This window comes from Biomphalaria glabrata, chromosome 4 (assembly GCF_947242115.1).
Source record: "Biomphalaria glabrata chromosome 4, xgBioGlab47.1, whole genome shotgun sequence".
Taxonomy (NCBI): Eukaryota; Metazoa; Mollusca; class Gastropoda; family Planorbidae; genus Biomphalaria; species Biomphalaria glabrata.
The window spans coordinates 13,147,985-13,164,164 of NC_074714.1; the positions used below are offsets into that span (position 1 = coordinate 13,147,985).

Sequence of the window (16,180 nt, forward strand, 5' to 3'; positions counted from 1 at the left end):
AAAAAAGTTTTGTTGTTTTTTTTACTTTTTGGGATAATTCTGTCATTCGAACGTAATTGTGGCTGTGTTCACAGCTGTTACATTGGTCTCAAGACTATAGAAAGCTAATGGATATATTGGTTATAATGTAACAAACCGTTTCTAGGGATTGCATTTTTATTTCTTCAGTAGAAGAGATCACATTGCCAACAACACATAAGACAAATACGCAAGTTCCCGGTTTACACAACAATTAAAGTTAAACTTGTTCAGACACTGTCCAAACTTGATCACTGGGTTGTCCATTGTCCTCTGTTGTACACGAACTAAGTCCTTGATACTGGGATTGTTTCGGAAGGATCTGTCTTTATTTCTTATGGAAAGGTTCCAAGAAACATAATTGTTTTTGTTGGTGCGTTTACCAGGCGATAAGCTTGAAATCCTATTGTAACTGTTTTTATGTCCCCAAAACGCAAAACATGTTCCTGTACATCACTCAGTCATTAAGTCCCACGCCATTGTATACAGGCTGAAAGGTCCAAAGGAACTTTATTACTAACCCTAACGCCGCTTTCCCCAAATCACTAGTAGAGAAACCTCCACAACTGGACAGACCGGTACCGGTTTCCACACGTTAATTTCTCATCAAACCAAGATTGAGGCTAAACAGCATTGCATTGAGCTAATGAGGAGTTTAGATGAATATATATAATCTAAGATTGATTATGCTTTCTAGTATGTCTGGTCTGGCGATAATTTTTTCCCCAATGAAGTCCCGGGACTAATAATCTCCACCAGTTGACACCGAGAAGTCCTGGATTTATGTTAGAATCACCACAGATTGAAAAGATAAAATATAGTATCTGTGAGTAATTTTTATTTATTTATTCTCTTTTATAAATAGACCCCAGTACAAATGAAGCTCCACGAGCCACTCCAACCTTGATTATAAATCTCACACAGAGGAAAATTTAAAAAAATAACACTTCTTTACATATAATTGGCAAGGAGTATATATAGTGTGATTGCAGCAAGAGCTTAAAGATTTTATAGACCTATACGTGCAGGAAGTGTTCTTTTTAAAGTTATCCTTAAATGAATATATTTAACTCTTTCGCGCGCGTGTGTGTGAGAGTTTTTTTTTGTCTGTGTACGTCTGGTTGTAGATTTTATAATGAGATCTAGGAATGGGTTAAAATGGGGAGGGAAGCAAGTTGAATGTAGTTTAAGTCCCCCCCCCCTCACTCCCCCAAGCATCAGTAAGTCTCTCTCTCTTCTTTTTTTTTTTTGGAAGGTCGCAAGTTCCTTGAAGCAAGCGACGCCCTAGTGCGAGAAGGCGTGGACATAGGATGTCTTCTTTTGTCTGCCGCTGAAGCTCTATTCATATTGTTATGACTCTACATTGCACGTTGTCATTAGGTGTGAGACTGCGCACCATGAGACACAGGACAGAGACATGAAATAAGAGAAGAAGTCAAGATGGCCGATGATTAGAGATGAAAACGACGCTTGTGCTGTGATTCTAGATCTAGTTCCCTATTTAGTTATTAAACATTCTATTTTGTTATTTTATAATCCTTTCGTTGAGGTTATTTGGCTAAGTTATAGCAATTGGTGTCAGATAGTGGGATCCTCAACGAAAGGGGAGAGGATGGTCTAGATCTATGTATGGGACATCGAACGAGTCCATTTTCGGGTAAATCAACATAAGTTTTGTTTTTAGTTGATCAACGTTTTAATACTAGATGGCGTCTAAGAAAACACTTAGTCAACTGTCACTACAGGAACTTAGGCAGGAACTCAGAGGTAGAGAGCTGAAGGTGAGCGGCAACAAGGAGGCACTTATGGAGCGTCTTAGGCAAAGCATGATAGAGGAAGAACAGGACCCGGAGACCTATGAGTTTGAAATAGAACCGACTATGATGGAGCTTTGGAACATGATACAAGAACAAGGCAAAACAAATACTGACATAGGAAACTCAATGAAAGAAGACATGAAATCATTAAAGGATGAACTTAAAAAAGAAATGGGTAATGAACTGATCTCTATAAAATCATTTGTGACTGAGTTGAAGAAGGATATAGATGACTCCAAACAACAATTAAGAAATGATGTAACTGAGCTAAGGTCCCAAATGGTAGAGGATTTCAATTCTAAAATGCAACTACTACGTAGTGAAATGAAGGCGGAGCTGGAAAAGAAACAAGATGCTGGGGCCACTGTGAATGAAATGGCTGGGAAGACTAAACCGCCGGTGTTTGACGGTTCTGTTTCTTGGTCGGTGTACCGATTGCAGTTTGAAGCGGCGGCCAAAGTAAACAGATGGAATACAAAGGCAGAGAAAGCAACTGGTCTGGTGTTGGCACTCAGAGGCAAGGCAGCCGAATTGTTACAGACCATGAAGGACCAGACGGACTTCGATGCCATGGTCAAAACAATGGAACTGCGATACGGCGACGAACACTTACAGGAAGTGTTTAGAATACAATTGAAAAGTCGACAGCAGAAGTGTGGAGAGACACTACAGGAATTAGCGGCGGACATTGAGCGTCTTGCCCGTCTGGCTTATCCATTGGCAACACCAGAATTTGTGGATGTTATAGTTACAGATGCCTTCATAGATGGAGTGCGAGATGCGGAACTAAAGAAAGCCATCCGAATCAGTGGAAAACGGAAAGTAAGTGAAGCTCTTATCTATGCTCTGTCCTACGAGGCGGCCAGAGATTCAGCGAAGGCCACTTATTACAGCCGGACGATAGATGCTCGGGAGGAGGATCCTACACAGCTGGTACGAAGACTGGTTGGGGAGGCTATAGACGAAAGACGACCCCAGGAGGAGGATGTGGCACGGCTTGTCAGAAGGGTGGTGGAAGAGACTAGAGACGAACGGCGACCCTATATCAGACATAACAGAACACCCTTTCGCTGCTGGAATTGCAACAACCCTGGTCACATGCAAAGGGATTGCACCAGAGTGTTTCGGGGCCGTGAACGCCAAACACAAGGAAGGCAGAACGGCAACCGGGAAAACTAAAGTCTGCCGGTTTCAAGGAGCGGAGACAGGCAGCACGGTATACAGAGGCTCCAAAAATGGTTATTTCTGTCACAGTGTTGGGAAGAAATAGAAGTTTAAAGGTACAAGGAAAGATCGGCAGCGGGTGTCGTGCTTTTCTTTTGGATACTGGAGCATCTCGGTCGATAATTCGACCCGATTATATTGGAGATCAGGAATTGATACGAACGAACGGTTGTACACTGAAAACAGCCAGCGGTAAACTAATACCAGTGTTAGGACAGGTTAGACTAAACTTCGAAATTCAAACCCAACCATTCAGTCATGATTTCCTGGTCGCTAATGTGACCGACGAGTGTATCCTTGGTTTGGATTTTATGCAAGCATTCGGGCTGTCTTTAAACATGGCAAATGGTACTATACAATATGCTAACATGGAGATTCCACTACTCGAGGAAGATACCGGAGAAGGTCTAGTGAGAAGAATTTTGTTAGTAGAAGATACGACCATACCAGCACAATCGGAATGTATAATTTGGGGAAAGATTGAAGGAAGTTGCGAAACTATCCGCACGAAACTCGTAGAAACAGCGAGAGGAATAGAGAATAGGCTGGCTGTAGGAAAGACGTTAGTGGTCAGTGTTGATGATAGAAAGGTCCCCGTGAGGGTCATGAATCTTTACTCGCAGGAAAGAAAGCTACGAGCGGGTAGTGTCATAGCGGACTGTTACTCCGTGGATCTGATCACACAATGTCTGGAGACAGAGGTATCGACAAACACGGCACCGAAGGAAAATTCACAGATACCCAAACTTCTTATCAAGACGAAAGAAAGTCTTTCGATGGAAGAATATAACAAGGCTGAGGAATTAATTTTGGAATTTATGGACATTATTCCCAATGACGAGAATGACTGCGGGATTACAAACCTTGTGCAGCACCGTATTGATACAGGAAATGCCAGACCCATTCGACAACCACCACGTCGTCTACCGCTGGCCAAACAGCAAGAAGCAATCGATATGCTGGAAAGTATGAAACAACAAGGGGTCATCGAGCCATCCAACAGCCCGTGGTGTTCACCAGTTGTGTTGGTTAAAAAGAAAGATGGGACTTTGCGGTTTTGTGTAGATTACCGGGCATTGAATAATGTCACTCAGAAAGACAGTTATCCTCTTCCCCGTATTGATGACACACTGGACACACTTGCCGGATCAAAAATCTTTTCGACTCTAGACCTCAAAAGCGGATATTGGCAGGTAGCGATGCACCCAAAGGATAAAGAAAAGACGGCCTTTTCAGCTGGAAGTGGCCTATGGCAATTTAAGGTGATGCCATTTGGCCTATGCAATGCACCAGCCACTTTTGAGAGATTGATGGAGCAAGTCTTGAGAGGTCTTAACTGGAATACTTGTCTGGTATATCTTGATGACATTATCGTACTTGGGAGTACATTTGATGAACATTTGAACAATTTGAGAGAAGTGTTTCAAAGGATTCGAAGTGCGGGCATGAAGATCAACCCCAAGAAGTGTGACCTATTCAAGAAGGAAGTGAAATATTTGGGCCATGTCGTATCAAGCGAAGGTATAAGCACGGATCCAGACAAAAGTGAAGCGATTAGGCAATGGCCTGTCCCTGAAAGTGTACAGGAACTGAAAAGTTTTCTGGGCCTTTGTACTTATTACCGACGCTTTGTTCCAGGCTTCTCTAGGATTGCAGGAGTTCTTCACCAACTGACAGAACAGAAAAAGCGGTTTACATGGTCAATAGAATGCCAGGAGGCGTTTGAAAAGTTAAAAGAGGCTCTCCTTTCGTCGCCGATGTTAGCATACCCACTGGCGGGTACACCATTCATTCTAGATACAGACGCAAGCGGTACGGGGATCGGTGCTGTGCTATCGCAGTGCATTGATGGAAACGAAAAGGTCGTAGCTTACTTTAGTAGAAGGTTGTCAAAGTCTGAAATGAATTATTGTGTTACGAGACGTGAATTGTTGGCTGTAGTTGATTCAATTAAACATTTTCATAAATATCTCTATGGACAAAGGTTTAAACTGAGAACTGACCACGCAGCCTTGAAATGGCTACTATCTTTCAAGAATCCAGAGGGACAGGTGGCGAGATGGGTTGAACGGTTGCAGAGTTATGAATTTGAGACTGAACACAGGAAGGGACTGATTCACCAGAATGCTGATGCATTGTCTCGAAGACCATGCAAAATGGAGTGCAGGTACTGCGTGAAGGCAGAAGAAAAAGAAATTGAGTGTTGTCGTCTAGGAGTAGATGTTACCGGATCCTGGTCAGATGAAAAAATTAGAGAGGACCAGTTGGAAGATAATGATCTGGCTCCCATTCTGCTATGGAAGGAGAATGGACAACGGCCCGAGTGGCAGCACATCTCTGAAAAAGGGGCTGCCACGAAAGCGTACTGGGCGCAATGGGACTCAATAACCATCATTAATGGTGTCCTAAGAAGGGTCTGGGAATCCGTTGACGGCACATCGAGGCGTTTTCAGCTTATATTACCAAAAAGCAGAGTGTCTGAGGTGCTGCAGGAAATTCACAATGGTACCAGTGGGTCTCATTTGGGTGTTAATAAGACCCTCGATAAGGTTCGCCGGAAATTCTACTGGTTCAGATACAGAGAGGATATAGAGGAATGGTGCCGGGGATGCAACGTCTGTACAGCCGCAAAGGGCCCTCCACGCAAAACAAGGGGACAAATGCAACAATACATGGTTGGAGTTCCGTTTGAAAGGATTGCAATTGATGTGGCAGGGCCATTTCCTGAAACTAGACGAGGAAATAAGTACATATTGGTAACTATTGATTACTTCACTAAATGGCCGGAGGCGTATGCAATACCGAACCAAGAAGCAACAACGGTAGCAGAAACGCTTGTTGAGAACTGGATCAGTCGATTTGGTGTCCCTATGGAGCTACACTCCGATCAAGGCAGGAACTTTGAATCTAGAGTATTTCAGGAAATGTGCCGGGTGCTTGGCATCAATAAAACTCGCACTACACCACTACACCCGCAGTCAGATGGAATGGTAGAGCGGTTCAATCGTACCTTAGAACAATACTTGTCGAAGGTCACCGATGATCGACAGGACAACTGGGATGCATACATTCCAGTGTTCCTGATGTCCTACAGGAGTTCCATCCATTGCTCTACTACATATACCCCTGCAAAGATGTTGTTCGGCCGGGAACTTCGTTTACCAAGTGATCTGCTATTTGGACTTCCGAGAGACACACCAGTCCTTGCTACTGAGTATGTCAACGATCTTGGACGGCGTCTGGAGGAAACCCATGCTCTGGCTCGTGGGACAATGAAGAATAACTGCGATCTAATGAAGACTAGATACGATAGACGTGCAAATACCTCGGGGTTTCAGGAAAACGATCTGGTATGGCTATATAACCCCCAGAGAAGAAAAGGTAGATCCCCAAAACTCCAAAGAGACTGGGAAGGTCCCTTTCGTGTCGTTAAAAGGATCAACGATGTGGTCTACCGAATTCAGAAGACTCCACGGTCTAGCTTCAAGGTTGTTCACGTGGATCGGCTTCATAGTTATCATGGCGGGGCAAACTTTGTTCGAGACGAACAGTTTTAAGGAGGGGGCAGTGTTATGACTCTACATTGCACGTTGTCATTAGGTGTGAGACTGCGCACCATGAGACACAGGACAGAGACATGAAATAAGAGAAGAAGTCAAGATGGCCGATGATTAGAGATGAAAACGACGCTTGTGCTGTGATTCTAGATCTAGTTCCCTATTTAGTTATTAAACATTCTATTTTGTTATTTTATAATCCTTTCGTTGAGGTTATTTGGCTAAGTTATAGCAATATTGTTCAAGGTGTCATATCAGTGATCGTCTCCGTGTCAGTGGATAGCTTGCCAGCGATGACAGTGGACGTCAAATCTACATCTAAAACTGGGCCTCAACTTTGATGAGAACAAACACGTTCTAGACTATTTTTGGATATTACGTCATCGATAGAAAACTTTCGCTACTTTCCTAAAATCCATTTCGCGATTTTATTACGAATGTGTTATGTTTTTGTTTTTTTTTTAAACATGGTGTTTTTACCGCAGGACTATCTCGTTACAATTTAAAGTAATGTTAAGAAAGAAGACAAGAATATAGATCTAGATATCGATCTTTTGTTCTAATTTACACACCAACAAAACAAAATGGCACGAAACTTTTTTTTTGTTCTAAGAAAGTAATGAATTTTGTTTGTCTGTGGCGGCGCGTGGACTGAGCTCACGTGTGTTCTACTTTCTATCATCTGCTCCTGTAATATTTACACCCTCAGTCTCTCCCCCGTGTCAGATACTATAATAGACAGGAGAAAAGGGAGACGAACAGAAAAATACAATAGTCCTTACAGGACCGATAACTTCTGTTGAAACCAGACAATTTTGAACTTGTGCACGGCTTTATTTTTAAAAGGGGATACTACGTTTTCAAAGTTGAAAAGACGCTACTATAGAGATCTTTCTGCATTGATACACATTTTAGTGTATGGGATTTTTTTTTTCAAAAGTATATTTTCAAGGCCATGATCGTATAAAGAACACGGAAGGAAGGAGAGTTGCCGGCCCTTGATGTTCCTTTAAAAAGTAAGTGTTTCTTTTTTTTTTTCGGCCTATGTGAACTTTGAGTCGGTCAGCTGTGTTTGAACACCAATTAAACAGAAGTAAAAAAAAAACGAAGACGAACACACATGTACACATCCTCGAGCGCAGAAACAAAGTAGACCCTGTGACATATCATGTATTTGTGTTTTATCTAGCGTAAGTGATACTTTTCACACACCTTTTCAAAAGGTTATGGAACGAAACTGATTTCTTGAAAAATCTAGGCACCTCTAATGTCGTGTGTGACAGACTTTTGCTTGTGTTGGTATTCAGTACATACACTCTTTGAGTTTGTATCTGTCTAGAATTACTAATTATATGTTCGCGGTCGCACTAAAAGTTCTAATTTTTAAGTTAAAAGTAACAACTACTATGACACAGTTTTCCAAAATATTATTTTATGGAACACGTCCCATTTTCGAAAAATCTATTGAACCTTTCCCTTGTTTTCTTAGGTCGGATTATTTCCCATGCGTTTAAATAAAAAATAAGAATACCTGAACAGCATTCTAAATTTATATATATTTTTAAAATATTATTTTTAAGTAGAAAGCCAGAATGAAGTATACAGACATAAACATTATAAAAAATTAAAGTGCAATGACTTTAGTGACGTTGTGCTCATGACGAGCTTAACTTCTTGATATCAGACATGCTTTTGATCAGCTCAACTCCACTATCTGGTGGGACATCAAGCCCCCTTATCTCTAGATTTATACTTTGACTTTGTGGCAAAAAAAATGAACAAAAATCCTTCTCATCAATAAGTTGTAGGAAACAGAAGTAAAATAACATCCACTCTTTTTAAAATATTGTGGTACACTTCAGACAAACTTGACCAGTGATCATTTAATAGTTGATCTTGGTATCTTTGTTTCAAGTTAGAGTCAGAATGTAGATCAGTTCAAAGTTCATAATGTTATAACTTTTTTTTATTCTTTACCTAGAAGAGCTAATAAAATCATTTTTAGCGGCTTTCGGGGAAAAGACGCTATTAGTTTTGTGTGGTTTGTCTGTCCGTCCGTCCCGTTTAGATCTCGTAAACTAGAGAAGATAGGGAAAATCCGACGTTATAATATTTTAGACCATATTTCTGAAAGCAAAAATTCTAATTTTTAAAATCAAGTATGCAAGTAGTTTTTTCATTAAAATAGGGCCTACACTATTTTTACAACTATCCCCTTTAACAGTAACAAACACTGAGGCTATTTAGTAAGGGAGATGACTACTTATCATACTTTAACACATCTATGCAAACGGTTTTAGATTTTTTGTCAAAATTTTTTTTTACAATGCCATTGTTAAGTTAAGTAAGTCATATCATACTAACTATAACATTTACAAAAAAAATGTTTACTTTTATTTTTTAAAGAGAGAAAAATCTATTTAGTATGCATATAAGTGAAACATAATGTAAAACAACAATTAATAAGTAGTTTTTCATATTATCGCGTGAACTGAGGAGACAGCACGAAGTCTACGCAACTCTTAACTAAAATTTTTTTTTTTTAATTTTGTTTTCGGAAATGTTTTTTTTTTTTTTTTGAGGCTTTTAATAAGCGATTGACTCTTTACAAAACAATTAGACCAATAAGATAATCATAATAAGAAATCAGTTAGGCTAGGTTCACATCTAACTTCACAATCACTTATCACCTATCTCTTGTCTGCTGTACCTTCGGGGCACCACACAAGATCTGTCAAGCTTCTTTCTCCATTCTTCTGTCATTCGCCTTTGATAGAATTTCATTCTGATGTTCTTTCTGAAAATATTGAAACCTGCTTTTTTTACCTGCCTGGGTGGACCACTTCGGGAGCCGATTTTGAGTTTGTGTTTCCACACAAACTGTCTTTGTAACCTTGTTTCTTTTCCATTTACTTAGAACTAATTCATGTGTAGGTCTACTAGTTAATTGTTCCAATGGTTCATGGAACAACTATTCAAGCCATATCTGAAACACGTGTACAGGAATACAATTTTCTGCTGTAATATTTTTTTAGTTTAAATTTTTATATTGATTGTAGATTGATTGTAGATTGATTGTAGATTGAGGTAAACTATCTTCAACTCTGAAGGAACATCCGAAACATGTAAAACAAAACATTTTACAGTTCATCTCAGAGTAGACTCAGATATAGGATTACTGACCTGAACCCTCCGACATGTAAAATAAGAACGAAGAAGAAAGAAGAAGAATATACTCCCAAATACACGAGGAATGTCCGGCTTAGAAGACCTTTAACAACAAAGCAGCGGCGTAGCTAGGGTGGGGGGAGGAGGGGGGAAATTCGAAAATGAGTGTTTTTTTTTTTACAATCAATATTAAATATTACTCAAAATGCAGGGGCCTCCAAAGAGGTCAAGGCCCCCGGGCCCCCAAATGATGGCGAATTCCTAGCTACGCCCCTGCAACGAAGTTACACTTCTACTTTCATTGTGTTATACAAAAACAAAACTTACAATTGATTTTCACTCTAACTAAAATCTGTAGTTAGTCTGAACAATGTATCGAAATAAATACCATAGGATATTGGCAAACTGACAAAGCGATGAGAACTAGAAGACTGTTGTCAGAGACTATAGATACTAAGGTGCTACACTTTTAGATGCATAAAAAGGGTGAAATCAAACACCAATATCACATGCCAGATGAGGCTATAGTTGGATAAAATGAAATACCTTAAAAAATCATTTAGTTTGAAAAAATAATCTATTAATATTCCACACATAGTTTTTAAATAATTATCAACACACACTACCTTATAAACGCCAATACGAATTTTTAATAATTGACCATATATATGTCAATAGATATGTTTTTATAGCATCAACAAATGTTTGTTTTTTAATAATGATAGCCACATTTATAGTATTGTTCCATATTTTTTCTATTAATCAAACACATAATATTCTTTGAACAGATTCTGGCACTCATTTCCATGCTGTCTGTTGCACACATCTGTTTGCAGTCATCTTGATAGTAGTTTGACACATTTATAAGGATAGATCTCCCCATCTATCAGTCCTGACATAGCCAGTGCCCTTGTCTAGTGTTGAAACAGATATATCTCGGTCGTGATGGGCTCACCTATTTTGTTAGTTGTACTCTATTGATGTAATGAGATGCATTATAGTGCTAAACAGTCATACTGCTCATAGCTCTATTTATCAGTTGTGGCTGGTGAGTTAGACAACCGAATGCATAAATTAAGTTCATCATTAATTGATATTTGAGTCCCATGATGGGTTTTAGTTTTATCTTATCTTGTAATCTTATTTTGAAATATCAGTTGTTGTGGGTTTTTTTTACTTAATAGATAAACAAAGGTAGTTTTTGTTTTAAATCAGTTTAAAATAGGCAATAATTTTTTTTTGTACTAATAGTACAAAGTACATATTTATACATAGTTTTTTTTCTTCAGTTTTTGTTTTGGTATATTGGGATACAAATACAAAAGCTGATGGGGTAATAACTATTAGTTTATAACAAAAAAATTATGAATGAGAAAGATTCCGAATATATTTCGTTCGTTTAATAATTATTGCAATAATTACACGATGACATGGTCTTCAGTGATGTCATAATGACATTGTCTGCAATGATGACATGATGGCATAATCTCCAATGATGACACGATGACATGGTCTAGAATGATGTCACAATGACATTGTCTGTAATGATGACACGATGGCAAGAGCTTCAATGATGACAGATGAGATGGCAATGTCTCCAATGCCGTTACGATGACATGGTCTGCAATGATGTAACAATGACATGGTCTGCAATGATGTAACAATGACATGGTCTGCAATGATGTAACAATGACACGGTCTGCAATGATGTAACAATGACATAGTCTGCAATGATGTAACAATGACACGGTCTGCAATGATGTAACAATGACACGGTCTGCAATGATGTAACAATGACATAGTCTGCAATGATGACACGATGTCATGGTATCCAATGATGACACAATGACAAGGTCTCCATTAATGAAACGATGAGATTTTGCTTATCTTTGTTGTTGCGCAGCCCCAGCTGCGACCTACATATTTCGCCATATGCAATGCAGACTTAACCATTTTTCGCCGGTAGTCAACTTAGATTTTCTTTTCGCTTTCTACGTCCGTCCTTGGCTTTGGATTTTCTTTTAGCCTCAATGTGTATCCAGCGGACTTTGTAAGTGACCTCCAGCTGTCTCGTTCTGAAGCCGCCTGCAGCCAGGTACTCTCTTCCATGTTGTCTAAATCTAAGCTGGTTTTTAAAGCGTTTCCGTGGGGTACCTTTCAGTTCACCAAAAAAAAAGTCTGCATTTGGCAAACGTTCGTCCCCCATACGGGATAAATGCCCTGCCCAGCGTAACTGTCCATAAAGGCGTTCGCAAGGACATCGCTGTTTGTAGTGCGGTCTTACCTACGTATGTCCAAGATGGAGATCTTTGGTAAAAGCACCCAAGAAGTCTTAGTACAATGCCTAACAAAGTTAAAAAATGAAAGATAAGGATTAAAATTGACCAAAAACAATATGAATTAAAATTCTTTTTTTCCCCTCTTATTTTTTTTTTCAGTTATGGACTGGTCTTACAGAGGCAACCAAAGAGATGCAAGGCTTTCACCCCTTCCACCCGCAGAATGAACTCTTCCAGTTGTTATTTAACTTTTATCAAACATATCGCAATTGTTGTCATCTTGATCATTCTATCTGTGGAGGTGTCAGGTTCTTGGTGGTAAGTTGTTTTTTTTATATGTAATTTTAAATAATCAGCAACTCTAACAATGACACTCATTAACACCTAGTGTAGTGTAGGCCCCATTACGAAAACTGCATAAAAACTCTCACAAAGGCCTAATGCTTTAAAAAAAAACACATAGCTTATCAACACCCCTTCCTATCTTCTGTACACCGGATACATGAACGTATGCATGCCAACTTTCTTTTTTATGCAAGCCTTCACCTTCACCTAACCCTTAGTATGTGGGACCGTTGGGGCACCACACAAGATCAGTCAACCGTCTTTCTCGATTTCTCTCTGTCCTTTGCTTTGACAGCCTGTACATTCTTAGATAGTGTCTTCCCATCGCTTGCTCTGTCCTTCCTCCTCTTCTTTTTCCTGGTACTGTTCCCTGAAGGAAAGTCCTTTCGAGCCCTGAGGAACTTGTGATGTGGCAATAGAGATTTAATTTACGTTCTTTGATAGTGGTTAGCAGGTTATGGGGGGGGGGTCAGATTGCTGTATCAATCATGTTTCTAATCTCTTCATTCGTGATGCGGTCTTTGTTAGTGACACCTAGGATCTTTCTGTAGAATCTTAGTTCCTTTACTAGGATTCTCTTCTCGAGATCTGCATCAGCGTCCAACATAGCTTTTCAACACTTTCGCATACTGCAAAAACCAGATGCACAAAAAAAAAAATTAGCTATTTACAGTTTTTTTCGCCATAAATGTAAAATCTCTTCTTTGCTTGAAAACTAAACTTCTAAATGTCTAAATAAATAAATAATAAAACAACAACCACAAAAAAGACATTTTTCAAAATATTCGTCAGTGTTATTTAGTGTAAGTTCAAAATCTTGATTTTTTTCCCGCAACAGATTTCTCAGTTATTTCGGGCCTGACCTTTGCAGTAATTATTTACCGACACTGCCGTCGAGTTTGGGATGTACCTTTGGGCTATTTGAAATACTCGGGCTTTTTTTTTTTTGGTATGCTCTTTCCCTCTTGTTTCTCTATTCCTGTGTGTACTGGATGAATGCTACAAATACAAACTTGACATGGATTTCTAAGTTGGCGTAAACTTTGGGGAAGTGAAGTCGTAATATCTTGGTACATCAATTGATTTAGAGTGTATATGCGCACAAAACGAGAGATAAATTAACGACGTTAATGAGTAGGTCAATTTTCTATTCTTTAAACGCTCGCTGGCAAAATGGTTTTTTTGTGTTCCATTAATTTTACATTGTTATGAAGAATTATAAAAAGACTGGATGAAATGTCCAACATACTCACCTTCACCTATCCCTTACTGTGTAGGAGCGTAGGGACACCATACATGATGTGCCAATCATCTTGGCCATGACTACAATCTGTAAATTACAGGCCCGTCCATTCTTGGATGTTGTCTTCTCATCTTTTATTACAAAGCTGATATCAACTCACTCTGTCTGGTAAAAAGTATTTCTACGACAGCCAATCTCGGATCAAGCTGAAATTTCACACAATTATTTTCTTTACCTGATAAAACAAGAATCAATAAAAAAAAATTACTCAATTAACTATTGATAATTAATTATTTTGTCTTGTACCGAACTAGATAAAGAATTTTGTAGAGTGAAATAGGTCTCCGCTTTAAAGTTTGAAGCTAACAATAACTAACTATAGACCTTCTTTTTCCATAAGCGCTTTGCTGGTACAGTGGTTAGTGTGTTGGCTTAAGGAAGCTCGAACCCTCAAGTTTGAATCCAGGTCTTTCAACTTTTTTTTATAAATGCATTTAAATAGCGATCACGGTAACATTGTCTGAAACATTCTTCTGCCATCGATGATTTTAATGTGCTCCTCGGTATATATCATCAGAAACATTCTCTGGTCGAGTTAACCGAGACTTCGAACCCGAGACTATGAGTTTAATTTATAGAGAATGTTTCTGAACAGACATCTTAGTGCAAACATTTTACCCACAGGATAATTTGGTCAAGTGGTAGCGCGTTAACCAGTTATGCCAAAGATGTTGGAAAGATCAGGCTTCCTGTGTCTACCCTGTCAGTTCGAAAACCTGAGCTTGGTCACTGAGCTGACCCCAAAACAACCCATGGAGTCGTTACACTGAATGATGGCATTACGTAGTAGCATGGTTTCTTAGTGGGGGCTTCATAAATAAGTGGTAAAACGCTAAGCTACCAAATCGAAGGGGGCTCGGGTTTGAATCTCGGTAAAGATTGTGATTTTAAATTTTGTAATCTTAAGGACGCCCCTAATGTGATCCAACTTTGATAGGCATCTGACATAAGTTTGGTAAAGTAAAAGTAGTCGGTCATTGTGCTGGCCACACGACACTCTTGTTAACCGTTAGCCATAGAAACATTTTCTGTCCTAACGTCAAGGCGATAGAAACATCATCTACAATGTCAGAAAAGGCTACTTTACTTTTTTTTTTTTTTGATAGACCCATATTGTCCAAAAAAAAAAACTCTAGACCTCAGAATTCAAAACACCAGCTAAATAAATAAATAACCTAAGCACAGGTTATGACACTTGAGTAATGATTTGGGCAATGACACTAATAGAGATGTAAATAACCTGTAATATATATTGATAGATGTTGTCTGGCACTGAAACTAGGGGCACACAAGAGAGAGGGAAAAAAACAAGTTCGGGTAGGAAAGAATTTTAAATATACAGATGAAGACAAGAGGCGAACAAAAAAAAGTGATCGTTTTGTAGATAAGTTTAGCTGTCTTCCACGTTAGACTTTTACTTCACTGCCACGTTAGACTTTTAATTTACTGTCACGTTAGACTTTTAATTTACTGTCACGTTAGATTTTTTACTTCACTGCCACGTTAGACTTTTAATTCACTGCCACGTTAGACTTTTAATTCACTGTCACGTTAGACTTTTACTTCACTGTCACGTTATACTTTTACTTCACCGCCGTGTTAGACTTTTACTTCACTGTCACGTTAGACTTTTACTTCACTGTCACGTTAGACTTTTACTTCACTGTAACGTTAGACTTTTTCTTCACTGTCACGTTAGTCTTTTACTTAACTGCCACGTTAGACGTTTAACTCACTGCCACGTTAGACTTTTAACTCACGGTCACGTTAGACTTTTAATTCACTGTCACGTTAGACTTTTAACTCACGGTCACGTTAGACTTTTAACTCACTGTCACGTTAGACTTTAAGCTCACTGCCACGTTAGACTTTTACTTCACTGACACGTTATGTTTTATTTAAAAAAAAATCTTTAACCCCGACAAGATGAGCATATGTAGGTCAGTTATCTTAGAACGCCTATAACAACATAACATGGTTAGATATTTAAAAACAAATATGTAGCCTAAATAGTGGTACATTTGTTTCTCTTAATCCTTTTGACTCCTTACAATACTTGGTCATAGGACAATGTTCTGGCCAATTCTCTTCTCGCATGTATTTATAAATATCTTTAAAACTAAAATTTTTTATTTTACACGGCATTATTTCTTTTAAAAACTTCTGTAACCCACAAGGCATTTAGTTCTCTTTTTTTTTTTTTAAAGTAAACAATCCACAAGGCAATTTAGTTCTTTAAAAATATATAAAATTCACAAGGCAATTTATTTCTACATAAAATATATAAAATCCACAAGGCAACTTTATTCTTTATAAGTAGTCAATTTTCCACAAAGAGATTTATTTCTACATAAAATATATAAAATCCTCGTTGCTTAAAAAAAACAAAACAAGAATCAAAATGTAGATAACAGATAGTGCTATAAAATAGGAATATAAATTGAATTTTGTTTTAGATATTTGTAAATG

The 16,180-nt window shown here is 38.6% G+C and overlaps 1 protein-coding gene across 1 annotated transcript in view; it reads left to right on the forward strand.

Moving 5' to 3' along the window:
- The first annotated feature begins 6,894 nt into the window (after positions 1-6,894).
- LOC106052901 (protein Wnt-2b-A-like) overlaps positions 6,895-16,180 on the forward strand; it is a 33,383-nt gene continuing 24,097 nt past the window's right edge. Inside the window, exons 1-2 of the mRNA XM_013208366.2 lie at positions 6,895-7,632; positions 12,223-12,381. Coding sequence (XP_013063820.1) covers positions 12,287-12,381 — 95 coding nt within the window. The 5' untranslated portion in view covers positions 6,895-7,632; positions 12,223-12,286. The remainder of the gene's footprint in view (positions 7,633-12,222; positions 12,382-16,180) is intronic.